The sequence below is a fragment of the Pogona vitticeps genome, chromosome 1 (genome assembly GCF_051106095.1).
Source record: "Pogona vitticeps strain Pit_001003342236 chromosome 1, PviZW2.1, whole genome shotgun sequence".
Taxonomy (NCBI): Eukaryota; Metazoa; Chordata; class Lepidosauria; order Squamata; family Agamidae; genus Pogona; species Pogona vitticeps.
In genome coordinates this window covers 139,960,831-139,977,575 of record NC_135783.1, presented here as the reverse complement: position 1 = coordinate 139,977,575, position 16,745 = coordinate 139,960,831, and the positions used below count along the sequence as shown (strand labels likewise).

At 46.1% G+C, this 16,745-nt stretch overlaps 1 protein-coding gene across 5 annotated transcripts in view; it reads left to right on the top strand.

Moving 5' to 3' along the window:
- The window catches only part of SMC6 (structural maintenance of chromosomes 6), a 54,481-nt gene extending 46,381 nt beyond the window's left edge, over nt 1-8,100 (top strand). For 4 of the 5 annotated variants that reach the window (XM_020784273.3, XM_073001871.2, XM_073001878.2 and 1 more), the window contains 3 exons: nt 2,111-2,263; nt 5,557-5,654; nt 7,596-8,100. In XM_020784273.3, the coding sequence (XP_020639932.3) occupies nt 2,111-2,263; nt 5,557-5,654; nt 7,596-7,710 (366 nt within the window). In that variant the 3' untranslated portion in view covers nt 7,711-8,100. Of the gene's footprint in view, nt 1-2,110; nt 2,264-2,837; nt 3,252-5,556; nt 5,655-7,595 lie in introns of those variants that run through there. The other variant, XM_078388458.1, reaches the window with a different exon arrangement.
- The last annotated feature ends 8,645 nt before the right edge of the window (nt 8,101-16,745 follow it).

Sequence of the window (16,745 nt, the reverse complement as noted above, 5' to 3'; positions counted from 1 at the left end):
ATACGGAAGTCTCCATGGTAGAAAGCAGGTGCGTGACCATCACTGAATTGCATCCTAGATCCTGGATTGATGTGAGAACCCCAAGACTTCAGTTGAGCCTTGCAAATATATTCAGGGAGTTTCGTTCCCGGCTAACCAGTATTTTCAAACCATGGGGATGGGTGGGTTTGCAATTGCTTCATCTTAGTTACTCTGCAATTCCAGTGCCAGAATCTTGTTATTATTAGAAAATGTACATGGAGTGGTAGTCAATACAAACAGAAAACAGAATTTAAGAACTCTTGCTTTCTTAATTGGGAACATTTGTCATGGCTATTATAGCCTCTAGGTGTCCTCATCATTCTGAGATAGATTATTTGGCTGCATAGAATGATAGAAAAGGCATGAAGAAGCCACCCTTATTATGTTGGTATTTTACAGCTTCTTAAATGTAATCATCACTGTAACTTACCTCCTTTTTATGCAGTTGCCTCTGTGTTTATAGTATTACTTTCAGTTGGTGAAGCACAGATTTTAAAAATCTTGCCCATTCCAAAACAAATGCAGGAGTAGGTGATACCTTTATTAGATCACTTTAAAAATAACAACAACAAAAACACAGACAAACAACAGTGAGCTTTTGATAATTCATCTTCTACAGGCTGTTCACCAAGTGGGTAGTTCTAAACATTTATAAAAGTCCCAAAGTCTTGTGATTGTTGCTGGGGCCAGGTTGGCATCTTATATGGGAAGGGATGCAGTCTGCAAGAGGCTTGTGGGGGAGGATGGGGGCCATGTGGCCCTTTTCTGAGTTTTACCCACTTCAGTATCCTTGGAGCAGTACTATTAGTCTTCTATTGCTAGCTTATTTAAGGCTAGATATGCTTCCTTATTTCATGAAGGATCTTCAGTTCTGCTGCACTAAAATTAGGTCTGAATACTTGATTTAATAGTCTTAGACTTAAGTGCCTTTTATACATAGTTACATATTAATCTATGTCTGGTGGTGATTGTAAGTTATTTGCAATGTGTTCAGACTGGAGGTCATCCTAAGAGGAGTGTTGACACTTCTTAAATCATGTATTTAAGGAGAGGAAGTATTTCCTCCCCTATTTGTAATCTGCTTCCACTGAGTGAGCAGTTCGACCTTCCAGTCTCACTCCATTTCCCCCTCAAGGCCACTGTGACCTGTTTTTCCTCCCTTCCTTAATTCTTATTCGAATTGGACTTGAGGAAGGGAAGCCTAAAGGCAGTGTGTGCATTCTCCCTGCATGTTATTCCGGCTCTGCTGCTGCTGAGTATCGGCAAGAAGCTGTAAATGCCAATGCCCCTCAGCATTGGGTCTCATACCCCTGCACACCCACCCATGCGTATTGCAGATGGCTCTGTTCTGGACAATATGGTTAGTAATAACACAGTGGTGACGGTATTCAGAAAAATGAGCAAACGAAGGAACAGTCAGTAAATGCAGGAAAATCTCTTTTTCAACCTCCTTTGACTCATGACTCTCCAGATCAGAGTCTGCAGGAAGAGTCCATCATATTAACAAACAAATATATCCTGATTTGAGAATAGAGATGAGGGCTTCGTATTTGTATATGAAGCCCTCCAGGACAGATGGCCACCCACCCCCAGAACCTACTGGACCACTTACCGTGCGGTGTGTATGGCCGGCGCACCCCAATTGAGGCAGTAGTCCGGCTGCCGCAGCCCTGCCTCCCTACTCGCCCGGTCACTTCAGCAAGGGGGTGGGAAGACGAGTCTCTCCGTTCAGCCGCAGAGTGGCTGGGCGAGGAGGAAGGTGGCGCTGTTGCAGCAGCTGGGCCACTGCCACGATTGGGATGCAGGAGTTGATGCCGGCCACACACTGGGGGTGGGTGGCAATTGGGCCAGCCACCTGTGCCAGCAGGCTTTGTATACAAGTACTGTACAAGCTCCCATCTCCACTCAAGAAGTGTGGATCTATTGGTAGGGTATTTTCTCCACAGGTCAGGAGAACTTTCACCTGTTAACGTCTACTGTTTCTGTTTCTGTAGTGGAAATATTCCCTGCAGTGTATTTTTAACCTACCTTTGACTGACTGAGTGACTGACTGACTTGACTTCACCTTTGTCTTTTTATGCACCTGAAGGTTCAGCCTGGAGAAGGAAATAAGGCTGCTCTAGATGACATGAAATCTTTGTCTGGAGGAGAACGTTCTTTCTCCACAGTCTGCTTCATGCTTTCCCTGTGGTCCATTGCAGAGTCTCCTTTCAGATGTTTGGATGAATTTGATGTCTTTATGGTACAATTTTCTGAAATTATTTCTTGTAATATTCACTAGATATACATTTGGAGTAGTCCGTAAGTTACCAATTTTTATCAGAACTATGAAAGAATAATTTGTTTTTTCTTTCCTTGTCAATTAAAATAATTTAATATTTCTGTAAGTTTAATACATACTATATTTGTTTTGGACACACATTCCAAAATCCTGAATTTAGAATTATTGAAGCAACATAAACTCATTTTTATCATTAAATGATCAAGTGTACATTTTCAGTGTTTCTTTTTTCAAAGAAAAGGTTAATACGTGTAGAGCTGTTATTAGTAATGTTCAGAGAGTTCCAGAAAAACATCTACTTCTGCTTCATTGACTATGCAAAAACTTTGACTGTGTGGACCACAGCAAATGGTGGCAAGTCCTTAAAGAAATGGGAGTGTCTGACCACCTTATATACTGTATCTCCTGAGAAATGTATACATGGGACAGGATACAACAGTTAGAACTGGATATGGAACAACTGATTGGTTCAAAATTGGGAAAGGAGTATGACAAGGCTGTATATTGTTCCCCGGCTTATTTAACTTCTATGCAGAATACATCATGCGAAAGGCCGGACTGGAGGAATCCCAAGCCAGAATTAAGATTGCTGGAAGAAATATCAACAACCTCCAATATGCAGATGATACCACTCTGATGGGAGAAAGTGAGGACTTAAAGAACCTCTTAATGAGGGTGAAAGAGGAGAGCGCTAAAAATGGTCTGAAGCTCAACATCAAAAAAACTAAGATCATGGCCACTGGTCTCATCACCTCCTGGCAAATAGAAGGGGAAGATATGGAGGCAGTGACAGATTTCACTTTCTTGGGCTCCATGATCACTGCAGATGGTGACAGCAGCCACGAAATTAAAAGACACCTGCTTCTTGGGAGGAAAGCGATGACAAACCTCAACAGCATCTTAAAAAGAAGAGACATCACCTTGCTGACAGAAGTCCGCATAGTCAAAGGTATGTAGCGATGTATGGAAGCGAGAGCTCGACTTTAAAGAAAGCTGACTGCCGAAGAACTGATGCCTTTGAACTGTGGTGCTGGAGGAGGCTCTTGAGAGTCCCCTGGACTGCAAGGAGAACAAACCTATCCATTCTAAAGGAAATCAACTCTGAGTGCTCACTGGAAGGACAGATCCTGAAGCTGAGGCTCCAATTACTTTGGCCATCTCATGAGATGAGAAGACTCCCTTGTTGGGGAAATGTGAAGGCAAGAGGAGAAGGGGACGACAGAAGACGAGATGGTTGGACAGTGTCATCAAGGCTACCAACATGAATTTGACCCAACTCCGGGAGGCAGTGAAAGACAGGAGGGCCTGGCGTGCTCTGGTCCATGGGGTCATGAAGAGTCAGACACGACTAAACAACAACAAAGAGTCTGCCATTTTAAATTTACTTTAAGTAATTCTAAGCAAACTATTGCAAGAACCAGGGGTACCATTTTCTTACTGCTTTAGGTGATACATCCAGTTTTACTTGGTTTGCTGCGTTCCTAGTGATGATGATAGTGTCCTATCCAACATTACTTGGCTGAGATTGGAATTAGGTTTTCCTATACCAAAATACATGTTGTGTTGTCAGCACTTCAGCTTCTAAATTCTGGATAACATATGGAGTCTTAGGACGAGGGTCTTCCTACATGTTTCCTACCCACTCACTAACCAGGACTTGTCATGCTAAGCATCCGGAGGAAGGACTCTTAATGAGCAAGTGTAACCATGAAGATATGAATTGAATGAGTTACCGTCCCTACAGTGAAGTCTGGGTAGAGAAATAGTGTGACCTTTCTCATTAAGAGACTAATTATTCAGCTCTCAAACATTTGTTTAAAATATTTTTTCATATATTTGCTGCTATCCATACTGTATACCTGCCTTACCTTCTGCATTAACGCAGGTGGGAAGAGCTATATGTGTGATGATATAGATTCATTACATCCTGACTAGCACAGCTTGTACTGAAGGCATCTGGGAGTTTTAGTCCAAGAACATCCAGGGACCCAAGGTTGGGAACCACTGATTTAGACTGTTTCAGTTGATGAGTCCTTAGACCAAGAAGGCTGAGGGCCAGTTAAGCTGACAGTAAGCCAGCTGAATCCAAAATCCACCCACCACAGGGATTGTTAGAAGTTGCTTAGGACTATGCTGACCCCGTACTGATAGCATAATGGCTGTGAGTCTGTGCTATGAGTCACTAGGATTTGGTGTAAGTCAGCTCCTTCCCTTATCCTCTCTTTCTCTGCCCTTGTTGTTCCCTCTCTGCTGCCTGATCTCAGCCAGCATAGCCGTTGTGCTTGGAGATCTGCAATTAGCCTGCATAAGAGGGTTGGCCCAGCAGAAGAGCAAGTGGTAGTGCTGTAGGAGGCTTCTGCTCCTTCCAAAGGTGCTGCAGCCAGCAGTTCTTTGAGTTTGGCTTGCTCAAGCTTCCTCACAGCATTAAATTTGGGTCTGATGATACTGTTCAAGGGGGCTCTTGGGGGCTTCTTGGTAACAGTACAGTGGCGCCTTGCTTAACAATTACCTTGTTAAACAACGAATCCGCTTTACGATGGGTTTTTTGCGATCGCTACTGCGATCGCAAAACGATGTTCCTATGGGGAAAATTTGCTTTGTGACGATCGGTTCCCTGCTTCGGGAACCAATTCTTCCCACTACAACGATCTAAAAACAGCTGATCGTCAGGTTTCAAAATGGCCACCCGCTGTGCAAAATGGCTCCCCGCTGTGCTTTAGGATAGATTCCTTGCATTACAGGCACCAGAAAATGGCCACCCTATGGAAGATCTTCACTGCACAATGAGGTCTTTTGTCCATTGGAATGCATTGAACGGTTTTCAGTGCATTTCAATGGGTTTTTTAATTTCGCTTGATGACAATTTCGCTTAACAGCGATTTTAATGGAACGCATTATCGTCCTCAAGCGAGGCACCACTGTATTTGAATAATAAAATCACAATGCTTCCAATGTATTCATGTTTGTGGAATTGTATCCCAAAAAGAAAGTCAGTCCTTAGAAACTCTTATCTTGGAAGTTAAATGTTTAGTAACCATGTTTTAAGTAGACCGCTATAAGGCCTTAATGGTTAGGTACGTGATATTAGCAAGTTGAAACACAAGAAGTGTTGTGTGAATTTCCTAAGGGCAAATTATTCTGTAATTGAGATTTGTAAATATAGATAGGGTTTTGCTTATGTAGACAAGTATTGTGTCTTGTAAATTTATGTATAAAAATATATTGACCCATTCCGTATCTGGGGGATCTCTTAGGACATGGTTAACAGGAGAATTGCAATGGACATGATGCTTAAGATGGCAGATTCTCAGCGTTATCGCCAGTTTATTTTGCTTACCCCACAGAACATGAGGTGAGCTATTATTCATTCGTTTGTTTGTTTGTTACATTTATAGCCTACCCATCTAGTCATATAGACTACTCTGGGCGGGTAACAACATATCATGTAACAGTTTAAATTTTCTTGGCTGGTAGAAAATATGAATTACTAAATTTAACGCCCCTTTGAAATGTTACATTTATAGGAGAGCAACAGCAGCTTGTTGTTGCCTCACTGTTCCACAGGTACAGTCCTTAGAGATGGGCTATTTGTATTCCTATTCCTGGGGATACTAATATGAATGGCGGCACCACAGTTGCCACGGACGTCCATTCCTTCCCCACAGAACCGGCCACTCTGTTCTTTGTTTGGTGCTCAGCCCTGTTGTCGTCGTCACGCCAGTTGCTGAAGGAGCCTGGCCAGCTCTTCCCTGCGCAGTCAACCACTCCATTGCAGAGGCGGGACAGCTGATTAGTCATCTGTGCGGGGAGGTGGGGAAGAGCCAGCCGGGCGCCTCCTGCGAGCAGCGCAGGGATGACAGAGCTGAGCGCCGCACACCAAACGGTGGGGAGAGGGAATAGACCCCCATGGCACCTGAGGTTGCCGCTATTCATATTCCCAGGGATACAGATATGAGTAACCCATCTCTAGCAGTCTCACTATTCATTAAGACCCTATAGGAAGAGTAGTGAAGTGACTTCCCGGGAGCAGTGGGAAAGAAAGGGATGTACCATCCTTGTTTTCCCAAGCTGATACATGTGGAATGAAGGAGCCAGTGGTGATTGGAGGGCATCTCCTTTGCCTTCTGGTTTCTCCTCTCCAGTTCCAGAAGTCTGCCTGGGGGTTTCCAGACGTCTGGGACTGGAGGGCCTAGAGTTCCTAAAGCCCCGCCCATCCCTAATAAAATAATAATATATTGAAGTGAAAGACAGTGCATACAAAAGTGAGACCCATAATGAAAAGTAGCAGCAAACTATTATGTGTCAGGATACGTCTTGTGCTTATTCCAGATGTCACCTCTCCCTTGCATATGTTACAAAACTTGCTCTTCCTTTTGTCCAAAGCCTGTCTCTACCTTTCACCCACAACTTTGGCCATTCCACATAGGATTTGGTTTGAAAATCCATCCTTATTTTTGTTCTATAGGCATACTCCAGTTTCCATTGCAATTCCTAGAACGTAGCATCCCAAACTGGAGAGGGTATTCTAGATGCAGCCTGACAAAAATTTAACAGAAGGAGCTGTTATTTCCTGTGATCTAAATACTGCTCTTCTGTTAAGCAATATGAGCTTGCCTCTCAGTTTTCTTTAGCTTCTGCATTTGCTGCTGGCTCATGTCCTCCTTCTGCTCAAGTAAGACAACCTACATATTTTCCACAGGTACTGCTGTCAAACTAGACCACTCCTGTGTTGCATCTTTGATTTTTATTTGTACATTAACACAAGACATGACATATATGTCTGTTGCATTTCACTTTGTAGGCTTGAACCTATCAACATTGTTTTGAATCTTTGTTTTTCTCTAGCATTAGCTCTGCCTCTCAGCTTTGCATCATAGCTAGATTTTAATAGCTATATTTTTCAATACCACCTACCTGTAAAATGGCTAAATGGTACAGGACCAAGAACACTGTGAGATGTTCCACTTGTGACCTTCCTCTAGGTTGGCAGAGAGGCATCCATCCATTAATGATTCTAACAGTCTGACCACGTAATTATGCATTCTAGAATTTACCTTATATCAAATTGAAGATGACAGATCATCACGCCATGGCTTGAAGCAGTATTTTTATGAAATGGGCACCTAAGTTGTTTAAAACTCCATCAGTCCCACTGATAAAAATTGAGGATCATTTGTCATTTTAAAGAGCATATAGTTGTGTAACATGGAGTATTGTTGTGGTTTAAATATATTATAGTCTTATATGAAGAAAAACAACCTGTTACTAAATTGCCTTTGTGTTTTCCGTTTAGTTCTTTGCCGACAAGTCGTCTTATCCGAATCTTTCGAATGCAGGACCCTGAGAGGGGACAAACAACATTGAATTTCCATCATAACAGTGATGAAGGTGGAGAAGATGAAGAATGAATGCCTTAACAAGGGATAGTGCATAATTATCAGCTTGTTTTGCATTAAATGTGGCTAGAGCATAAGTCCAACGTGTGCTCACCAAAACTGAAATTTAAATCTTTTTAATATCCAAGGTATACCTGTGCCTTTTTCCTTCCTACTGCGGTCCCCACAGCTAAACAGTTAAACTGCATTTTACGTTTGGAAGCTTAAAATGCCTTTTGGTGGTGGTGGAATTTCAGCAGTAAACATACCCTTTTGCACTAGATATTTCTTCCGGACTTAAAGCTTCTGACTTGTTCTTACAAAGACTTGAAATCTATTTTAAGGAGTGATGGAAATATTTTTATTATTTTTACTGTTCTGTAAGTACGACTGAAGAAACAATAAATAATAAATATTGCATAATGTTTTTGGATGCTTTCCCAATAGATGGTGGTTCCACACCTGTCATTAGCAGGTCAAAAGGCACATTTTTATCCGTGATTCCTCCAGTAACTTTTCAGTTAAATGCATGTCTCTCCCCATCGGCTCAACAATTCACACACTGTTTAGCCATACTCTGTGGAACCATTCTTCTGGACCCTACTTTGGATGTCCTGGCCAGTTTGTTCCTTGGGCAGACATTACTCTTTGGGGTTTTATGAGTCAACACAGGGTCTTGATCAGTGCCTCTGAGCAAATAGGGACCTTGGCAACAGTATTAGAAGGCAGAGCTCAAGCTGAAAGTTGGTCTTGCTGGGGTTTCATCTCCTGTTGAAAAACTTGGGAGTTAATTTGCTATTGAGCACCCTGTCCAGGGAAGCAGGAAAGGGAAATTTCAGGGCAGATTGGATGGCTTAGCCATGATAAAATCATTATATCTTTTTACCACTGAAAGCAAACCAAAACTGAAAGCAAAGCTTTTGTATTCCAAAATAAAGTGAACTTTTTAGTTGTTCTCTTTAGGAAGTACCCACTAATAACTATCTGAGAAACAGGAAAAGGGTGATACCCCCACCCCCAATTTCAGTGCTGTTTAGCTGAATAACTGGGGAGAGGCTTCTCTGATCTTCAGTATCTTCTAACAACAGCTTCTTGAACAGAATGGTGAGAAGTGTGGAGTGTTGTTAAAGAACTTGACATGGAAGCTGTGGGCTGGACTGGGAACCATAGTAGAAAGAATCCCCAGCCTGGCTGAGGGGAATTGATGTAGCAATACATTGAAGGAAGAAGTGGTTCAAATGTGCTTACTGCCCATTGTTGAACAAGGCTTTGGAGCAGGAATTGGCTGTTTAATGCAGGGAGGAATTTACAGTGGGCTCTCGACCTACGGAATTAATCTTTATTGGAACAGAGTCCGTAGGTCGAAAATGCATTCCCCGTAGGAATGCATAGAAAACCAATTAATCCGTGCACCGCCCAAGAAACACTCCCCCCACACAGATAAAATTAAAAATAAAATTTTAAAAAACCACCTTACCTTTTTGAAGGCTTCAAGGGGGCCACCGCCATCGCTGTTGTTGGAGGACTCCGAGGGCTTTGGTGCGGCTGCCAGAGGCCCCTCGGAGCTCCCCCCGCCACCGCCAATAGGGCTTGGGAGGCACTATTGGCAGCGGTGGGGACATCCAAGAGGCCTCCCATGGTGGCGGGGAAGGCCTTCGGAGATTCCTGCACCGCCGCTGCTGGGAGCATGGCTGGGGTTGCCCGGGGCAGCGCAGCTCCCGGGGGCGGGGGACCTCCGGATGCGTTCCAGGCAGAGATGCAATGGAAGGCATCCGGAGGTCCCCTGCTGCCGCCGCTGGGAGCCAAGCCACGCCGGGCAACCCCAGCCATGCTCAGACTCCTGGGAATCCAAGCATGGCTGGGATTGCCTGGCGTGGCTTGGCTCCCGGCGCCGGCGGCAGGGGACCTCCGGATGCCTTCCATTTCTTTGCCACCATGGGAGGCATCTCAGAGGATCCCTTCTGCTGCTGATAGTGGTTCCGAAGCACTATCGGCGGCAGAGGAAGACCTCCGAGATGCCTCCCATGGTGGCAGAGAAGCCCTACAAGGCATCCCGAGGCACGACCTATGACCTACGGTGCTTTCCCCGCCTCCCCCTTCTGGTCCGTAGGTTGATTCTCCAGCGGCAAGTCGAAGTTAAATTTTGCGGCTGGAGAAGTCCGTAGGTCGAAAAGTACGTAAGTGGAGCCGACCGTAAGTCGAGACTCCACTGTACAGTAATAGGTTGTGCCTTGTTTTCCCCAGAGTCAGTCAATCTGCCTGCCTCTGTCTATCTTCTGCCTTGTATCCTAAGTCTTTAACAGGAAAACAATATAAAGTAGGCATCCTTAAGTCTCAAGAGGTAATGTGCTCTGAATTAGAGGTCTTGGAACAGCGTCTAGTGCGGCTGAGCAGGCCAATTTGAGAGTGGCAATCCTTTCCACACTGGAAACAAATGTACAATCTGTCCCCTGTCCAGCTCCCTGATTTTGCTGCTTTCGGGACTGCCTCTTTGCCTCGGCCTGCTGGACAAGAGTCTTCAAATTGGGAGAGGCCGTGATGCAATGCCTGCCTCCAGGCTGAATGCTCAGATGTCAAGGTTTCTCATCTGTTGAGGTCCATTCCTAAGGCCTTCAGATCCCGCTTGCAAATATCCTTGTGGCGCAGCTGCGATCGTTTCCTGCATTATTTATTTATTTATTTATTTATTTATTTATTTATTTATTTATTTATTTATTTATTTATATCCCGCCTATCTAGTCGATTAAGACCACTCTAGGCGGCTTACAACAAAATATAACAATATAATTAAAAGCAATTCTATATAAAAAGGGAAATCTTTAGACAAGGTGGGAGAAACACTAGGAAGAGGGAAGAGAGGGGAAATCGGAAATTAGTGATTGGCTGAGGGGAAGGCCTGCCGAAACATCAATGTTTTTAGTTGATTTTTAAAAATACCCAGCGAGGGAGCCGTGCGAATATCAGGAGGTAAGTTATTCCAGAGGCGAGGAGCCACCGCCGAGAAGGCCCGATTTCTTGTCTTTTCTTTCCGGGCCTCCCTCGGCGTTAGGCTCCTCAGCCTCACCCCCTGGCTCGCGCGAGTGACACGGGTAGATTGTGGTGGAAGTAGGCGTTCCGCCAAGTATCGAGGCCCTAAACCGTTTAGGGCTTTATATGTAAGCATCAGCACTTTGAAGTCGATGCGGAATCAGATGGGCAGCCAATGCAATGCGGCCAGAGTGGGTGAAATGTGTTGGTATTTTTTCACACTGCTGAGGAATCTGGCCGCAGCATTCTGCACCACCTGAAGTCTCCGCAGCAACCTCAAAGGCAGCCCCACGTAGAGCGTGTTACAGTGGTCTAATCTTGAGATTACGAGCGCATGCACCAAGGTAGTGAGGGCCCCAACATCGAGATAGGGCCTCAGCTGGGCTATCCGCCTAAGATAGTAGAAGGCGGTTCGGACCACGGACACTACCTGGGTTTCCATAGTAAGCGCCGGGTCCAGATGGATCCCCCAAGCTGCGGATCCCATCCTTGGCAGGGAGGGTTGCCCCCCCGAAGGAGAGGGAGTTTCCCAAACCCCCCACTGTGGGGACACCCACCCTTAGTACCTCCGTCTTGTCCGGGTTGAGCCTCATCCTGTTCTCCTGCATCCATTGCAGTACGGTCCCCAGGCAGTGCTGAAGGGACAGAACGGCATCTGCGGTAGGTGGAAAGGAGATGTAGAGCTGAGTATCATCAGCGTACAGATGACACCGAGCTCCACACCCCCGGGTGACCCCTCCCAGTGGCCTCGTATAGATGTTAAACAGCATTGGGGAGATGATCAACCCCTGTGGAACCCCACAATTGAGACTCCACGGGGCCGAAACGCTCTCCCCAAGCTGTACTCTCTGGGGACGGTCCTCCAAGAAGGAACGGAGCCAAACCAGGGCGAGGCCCCCAATTCCCAACTCGGAGAGCCTTCCCAGGAGGATACCGTGGTCAATGGTATCGAAGGCCGCTGAGATGTTGAGGAGGACCAACAGGGCATTAATTCTCCATACAGGAGAGCTTTTGGAATCTGACCGTCTACTATTCTCATGACATGCCCAAGCCAATGTAGACATCACTGTTTCAGTAATGTACAATATAAAACAATTCAATACAGTGGTGCCTCGCATAGCGACGATAATCGGTGCAGCATATGCGATATTAAAAAGCCCATAGGAATGTACTGAAACCCCTTCTATGCGTTCCTATGGGCATCAGACTCACCTTTAAGCGGAAATCCTCCATACGGCGGCCATTTTCGCTGCCTGGTAAGTGAGGAATCCGTCCCGGAAAACAGCGGGCGGCCATTTTTTTACCCAGTGGCCATTTTGGAACCACCGATCAGCTGTTAAAAAAATCATCACTTTGCGATGATCGGTAAGCGAAACGGTACTGATTGTCGCAAAGCAATTTTCCCCATTTAAAACATCGCAATGCGATCGCAAAAGCAATTGCAAAAAGTTAATCGCTATGCGATTTCGTCGTTAAACGGGGCGCCCGTTAAGTGAGGCACCACTGTATTTCAAAGACCTTAAAAGCCAAACATTAAGACTCAATAAGGAAACCTTCACAGCCTAATAAAGCCACAACCCTTCATCCCCACCCCAAAGGCATGTTTTAGCTTGATGCCGAAATGAGATTAGTGGTCATACCAGTCAAGTTTGTAAGGGGAGGGCATTCGGAAGATGAGATGCTACAGCTGAGAAAGCCCTTCAACCATCTCTCTTTCTGCATGGTGGATCGTTCTCCATGGCAGGACATAGAGGTGTTTTCCTCAGTAGATCTTAAAACGATTGGGCAGGTCTATATAGGTAGAGGTGTTATCTTAGGTACTGTATTCAGGTTCCAAGCAATCCATCTCCATTTTTTGACCTTTTCCTTCAAGTTTTTGGTCTTGTTTTTTTCACAGATGGATGGAATTTCAAAAACCCCTTTCCCCTCTTTAATTCCTTTATATTCTTTAATGAGTGCAGTGCGGAAAGAAATAAGTCAATCTGTAAACCACAAGGGGAAAAAATAGAATTCAGAGAATGGTAAAGCATGTATTGGTGAGCACAGTTACGAAGCAAAAGTGCTTTCCACCTGCTGCAGGGGTCTCGAACTCAATTTACCTGGGGGGCTGCTGGAGGCAGAGTCTGGGTGAGGCTGGGCCGCATCAGATTTTCCACCAAACGGAGCAGGAGCCTGAAGAAGCCGCCCAGGAGTTTCCTTAGCCTGGCTGGGGCTCCGAGGAGGAGGAGGGCGCGCAAGCCCTCGTCGCCAGCCACGACCCCCTCCGGCTCCTTCTTCACTACCACCACCACCACCAGGACGAAGAAACGGAGAAGGGAGGGAGCGCCAGCGACCGCCTAACCAGGGAGGGATGGGCATGACATAAAATTTAAAAAAAAACCTCACAGAATCGCTTTGCCAAAGGAGAAAGGCTCCCAACAGTACCTGCAAAATTAAACAGAACGGGGCGGGTGGCCCACAGGTGCGCACACAAACACAAACACACACACACGGAGGTCCAGCAACCTACCACTGAAGGCCCCCCCTCAAAAAAGGTGCACTCAATAGCAGCAGCAGCTACCCCCACCACGACAGAGGAGCAGACTTTGTGAGGTGAGCCCAGGCAGCCTCCAGAGCCGAGGTGGCTGAAGCAGGACGAAGAGGAGGAGGAGGAGGAAGCACTGTTGGGCGCTGAGGTGGCCACTGGCCGGGCTGGTGCTGGGGGTGCCGAGAAAGAGAACCTGAGATCTGCTTTCCTGGAAGACGTGACGGCAGCTGCTGTTGGCGTCTTGGAGGTGCTTTTCAAGGACGGGCCGGGAGCGAGCTCCGCTCTTAGGCATCGCCCAGCGGCAGCTCGGGCGCTTGGGGAAAAGGGCCAGCAGCGCACCTCGCTCACTGGCTCACCCCCAAGACAGCACCTCTTGCACCCTCCAGACGGAACTGCAGCCTGCCAGCCGGCAGACAGGCGGGCTAGCTGGCAGGCTACAGTTCTGGATGGAGGGTGCAAGAGGCGCTGTCTTGGGAGACAGCCGGCGAGCAAGGTGATGCTTTTTTTTAAACTATTGACAGCAGAGGACGCGTGGGTGCTTCGGGGGCAGACAAGGCGGGGGCCACAAACTATCACCTGGTGGGCCACAAATGGCCCCCGGGCCACATGTTTGAGACCCTTGGCATGCTGAATGGAGCCCCTTCACTGCCTAGAAAGCTGCTGGCTTAAAGGGCTACTCCAAACACCCCGAATAGCCTGTCCTGCTGCTGAAAAAATTATTATTTAATTAATTATTTAATTATTTAAATAATTATTTAATTACGCACTGCCCATGTAGCCAACTCACTTTGTCAACATTTTGGAACCTAGTAGAGAAGGAATATGCACTCCGTTAGCTGTGGATGGAATGGGAGAACCTAGGCATTAGCAGCAATAGAGATGATGCTCTAATCCCAACAAGCTACAGGTATCACAGGATTCTTCTCCCAGTATTAGTTCCTCCAGCGCTGTCGAATCAATGTGGCTGTCACTCCCAGTCAGTGGTCTTAGAAGGATTTTTAGTATCTTCTGACACCACTGCTATGTCAGTGATGCATGAAGGAAAATCCATTTGCAAGGTGATCTTAGGAGAGTTAGCAAAAAGATACTCCTCCAAAGTTTTGTCCAGGATTGTCATTACGAATGGATTTTTCAGAATTCATGGACTACAGCCTGCTGAAGTCTGCACAAATTTCCCCCAGCCACACTTCTCAGGGGTTTAGTAAACGCAAAACAAAACAAAACAAAACAAACAAACAAACAAACAAAAACACCCTAGTGCTTTCAGGTATCTGTAATCACGTTCAACCAAGAAGCAATGGCTTCTCTTGGACACAATGAAGATAAAGGAAATAGAGAGGTGCCTCACTAGACGATGATAATCCATTCCACTGAAATCGCTGTTTAACGAAATCATTGTCTAGCAAAAAGCATTTCCCCATTGGAATGCATTGAAACCTGTTTAATGTGTTCCAATGGAGAAGAATCGTCATTGTCTAGCGAAGATCAGCCATAGGAAAGCCGCTTTGCAAATCGCCGATCAGCTGTTTAAATTGCTGTCTTGCGAAGCTTAGGTCCCAAAGACACCTGTTTGTGAGCGCGGAGGGAGCTGTCAAAATCGTTGTCTAGCGAAAATCGGTTTGCGAAGCAGGGACCAAACATTGTCCAGCAAAATTCCCTCGAAGGAATCACTGTTTTGTGAATTGCTACAGCGATCGCAAAAAGCCAATGCCTAGCGAAAAAACTGTCATGTGGGGTAACTGTCTAGCGAGGCACCACTGTAACTAGGCAAGGCTAAGCTCTCTGGGAACACTAAGGCATTATGGGCCTGGTAGCTTCCTGAGAGCCCACCTTGTGTGGAGCATAATACGCAAAGAAACTGCCAGGCCCATAATTCCTTGCAGTATATATCAACTGAGCCTATCAACCTAGCTTCCCTCATTCATCAACTCCAATCTCATCATGTCCAAAAGAAGCCATTATGTCTCAGCTGAAAGCGATCACAGATATCTGGAGGCCCCACACACACACAATCCCAAGAGGTCTGGCTGGGGGAATTCCTAAAGACTTCTGGGGCTATAGTCCATGAATTTTGAAAAGCCCATCTCATTTTGTCATGGCATAAAGATAGTGAAATTGACAGATAAATAACTGTAGATGATCTAGAAACTTGCTGATACAGGCTGTAGCGGCTAGGGGACAAATGGTGAAAACGTTTTGCACCAGTTGTATACCTCTCATAGAGCTCAATATTCTTTGGGTGCATGGTTCGGGCAGTGATGGCGAAGCTTTTTGAGCCTGAGTGCCCAAACTGGGGAAAAACAAAAACACAACCCAGCGGGCGGCGGCAACAGAAGCAGAAGTGGGGGCGGAAGGGGGAATCCCGGGCACAAAGGTGCCTCCAGACCCATCTCCAGTTGTGCCCAACCCCACCACTCCCTATAGCTCAGCCGGCCCGCTGCCACCAGCACCAGCTGCTCCAGATCCTGGCCTGCTGCCTGTCGGGGCGCTAGCACCGTGGCTGCAGCCTCCTCCTCAGGTTTGGCTGCTGGGGGTAGTGATCCAGCGGCTTATGGCTCGTGTGCCCACAGAGAGGGCTTTGCGTGCCAGCTGTGGCACATGTACCATAGGTTTGCTGTCACTGGTTTAGGGCCACCTGTGGACATCAGCCATCCTCTAGTGAGCAATTTTCTCACAGGCCAACTGGGAGAACCACAGTGATTGGAGTCTGTTGGGGATGAGAGGGGCTTTCGCCTTGACCTCATACCCCATATGATCCCCCACCTCAACAAGCAGGCCCCCTTTAAATTTCCCCATTCCATCCTGCCAAGAGAGGTGGCCGCAAACGTATGTTGATGCAGGGATGTGTGGCTCACATCAGACACTGGATGCAGCTATCTTTTCATACGAGCAAAACTGGCAAGTAGGCAAGACCAATATTAGGATAAAATATAAACAGACAAAAGCAAGCTTCAAGATTGTTCTTGTTGAATCAGTCTCTCTTCGTGTTTGTTTATTTTAAAGTCCAGGGGAGTGGCGGGTGTGCTCATGGCAAGCATTCAATGTGGCATCCAGTCACTGCTGATTCTGGCATGAAGAGGCTTTGAGTTCACTCCTGGGATGTTTCAAAGATTAAAATTATCTGCCATTACTGCCACAGGACACATCTTTTCCCACTGTGCATTTGGAATAAATGCATTTTATTGTGAGCAGTTCTGAGGCATTTGCCAACAATAAAGGGTACATTGCTGTTCTCTCTCCCTCTTCCATCCCCTGGTTGCTTTTGTCCAAGACGATGCAGTAAGAACATTTCTCCAAAACGAACAAAGAAACAAAACCACCTGAATTCCCCCTTCCCCAAATATGTATTTTTCCTCTGCTTAGAATGGATTTGGAATGGGGAAAAGGAAGGTCTTACCTGAGGTCGCCAGGTTGCAATGCAGTCCATAGCTATATAGGCTTTGATCCCTCAATAGGTAGCTGAATCTCAAGACAAAGTAGGCACAACATCTCTCTTCTTCTCCATCCGTCACCA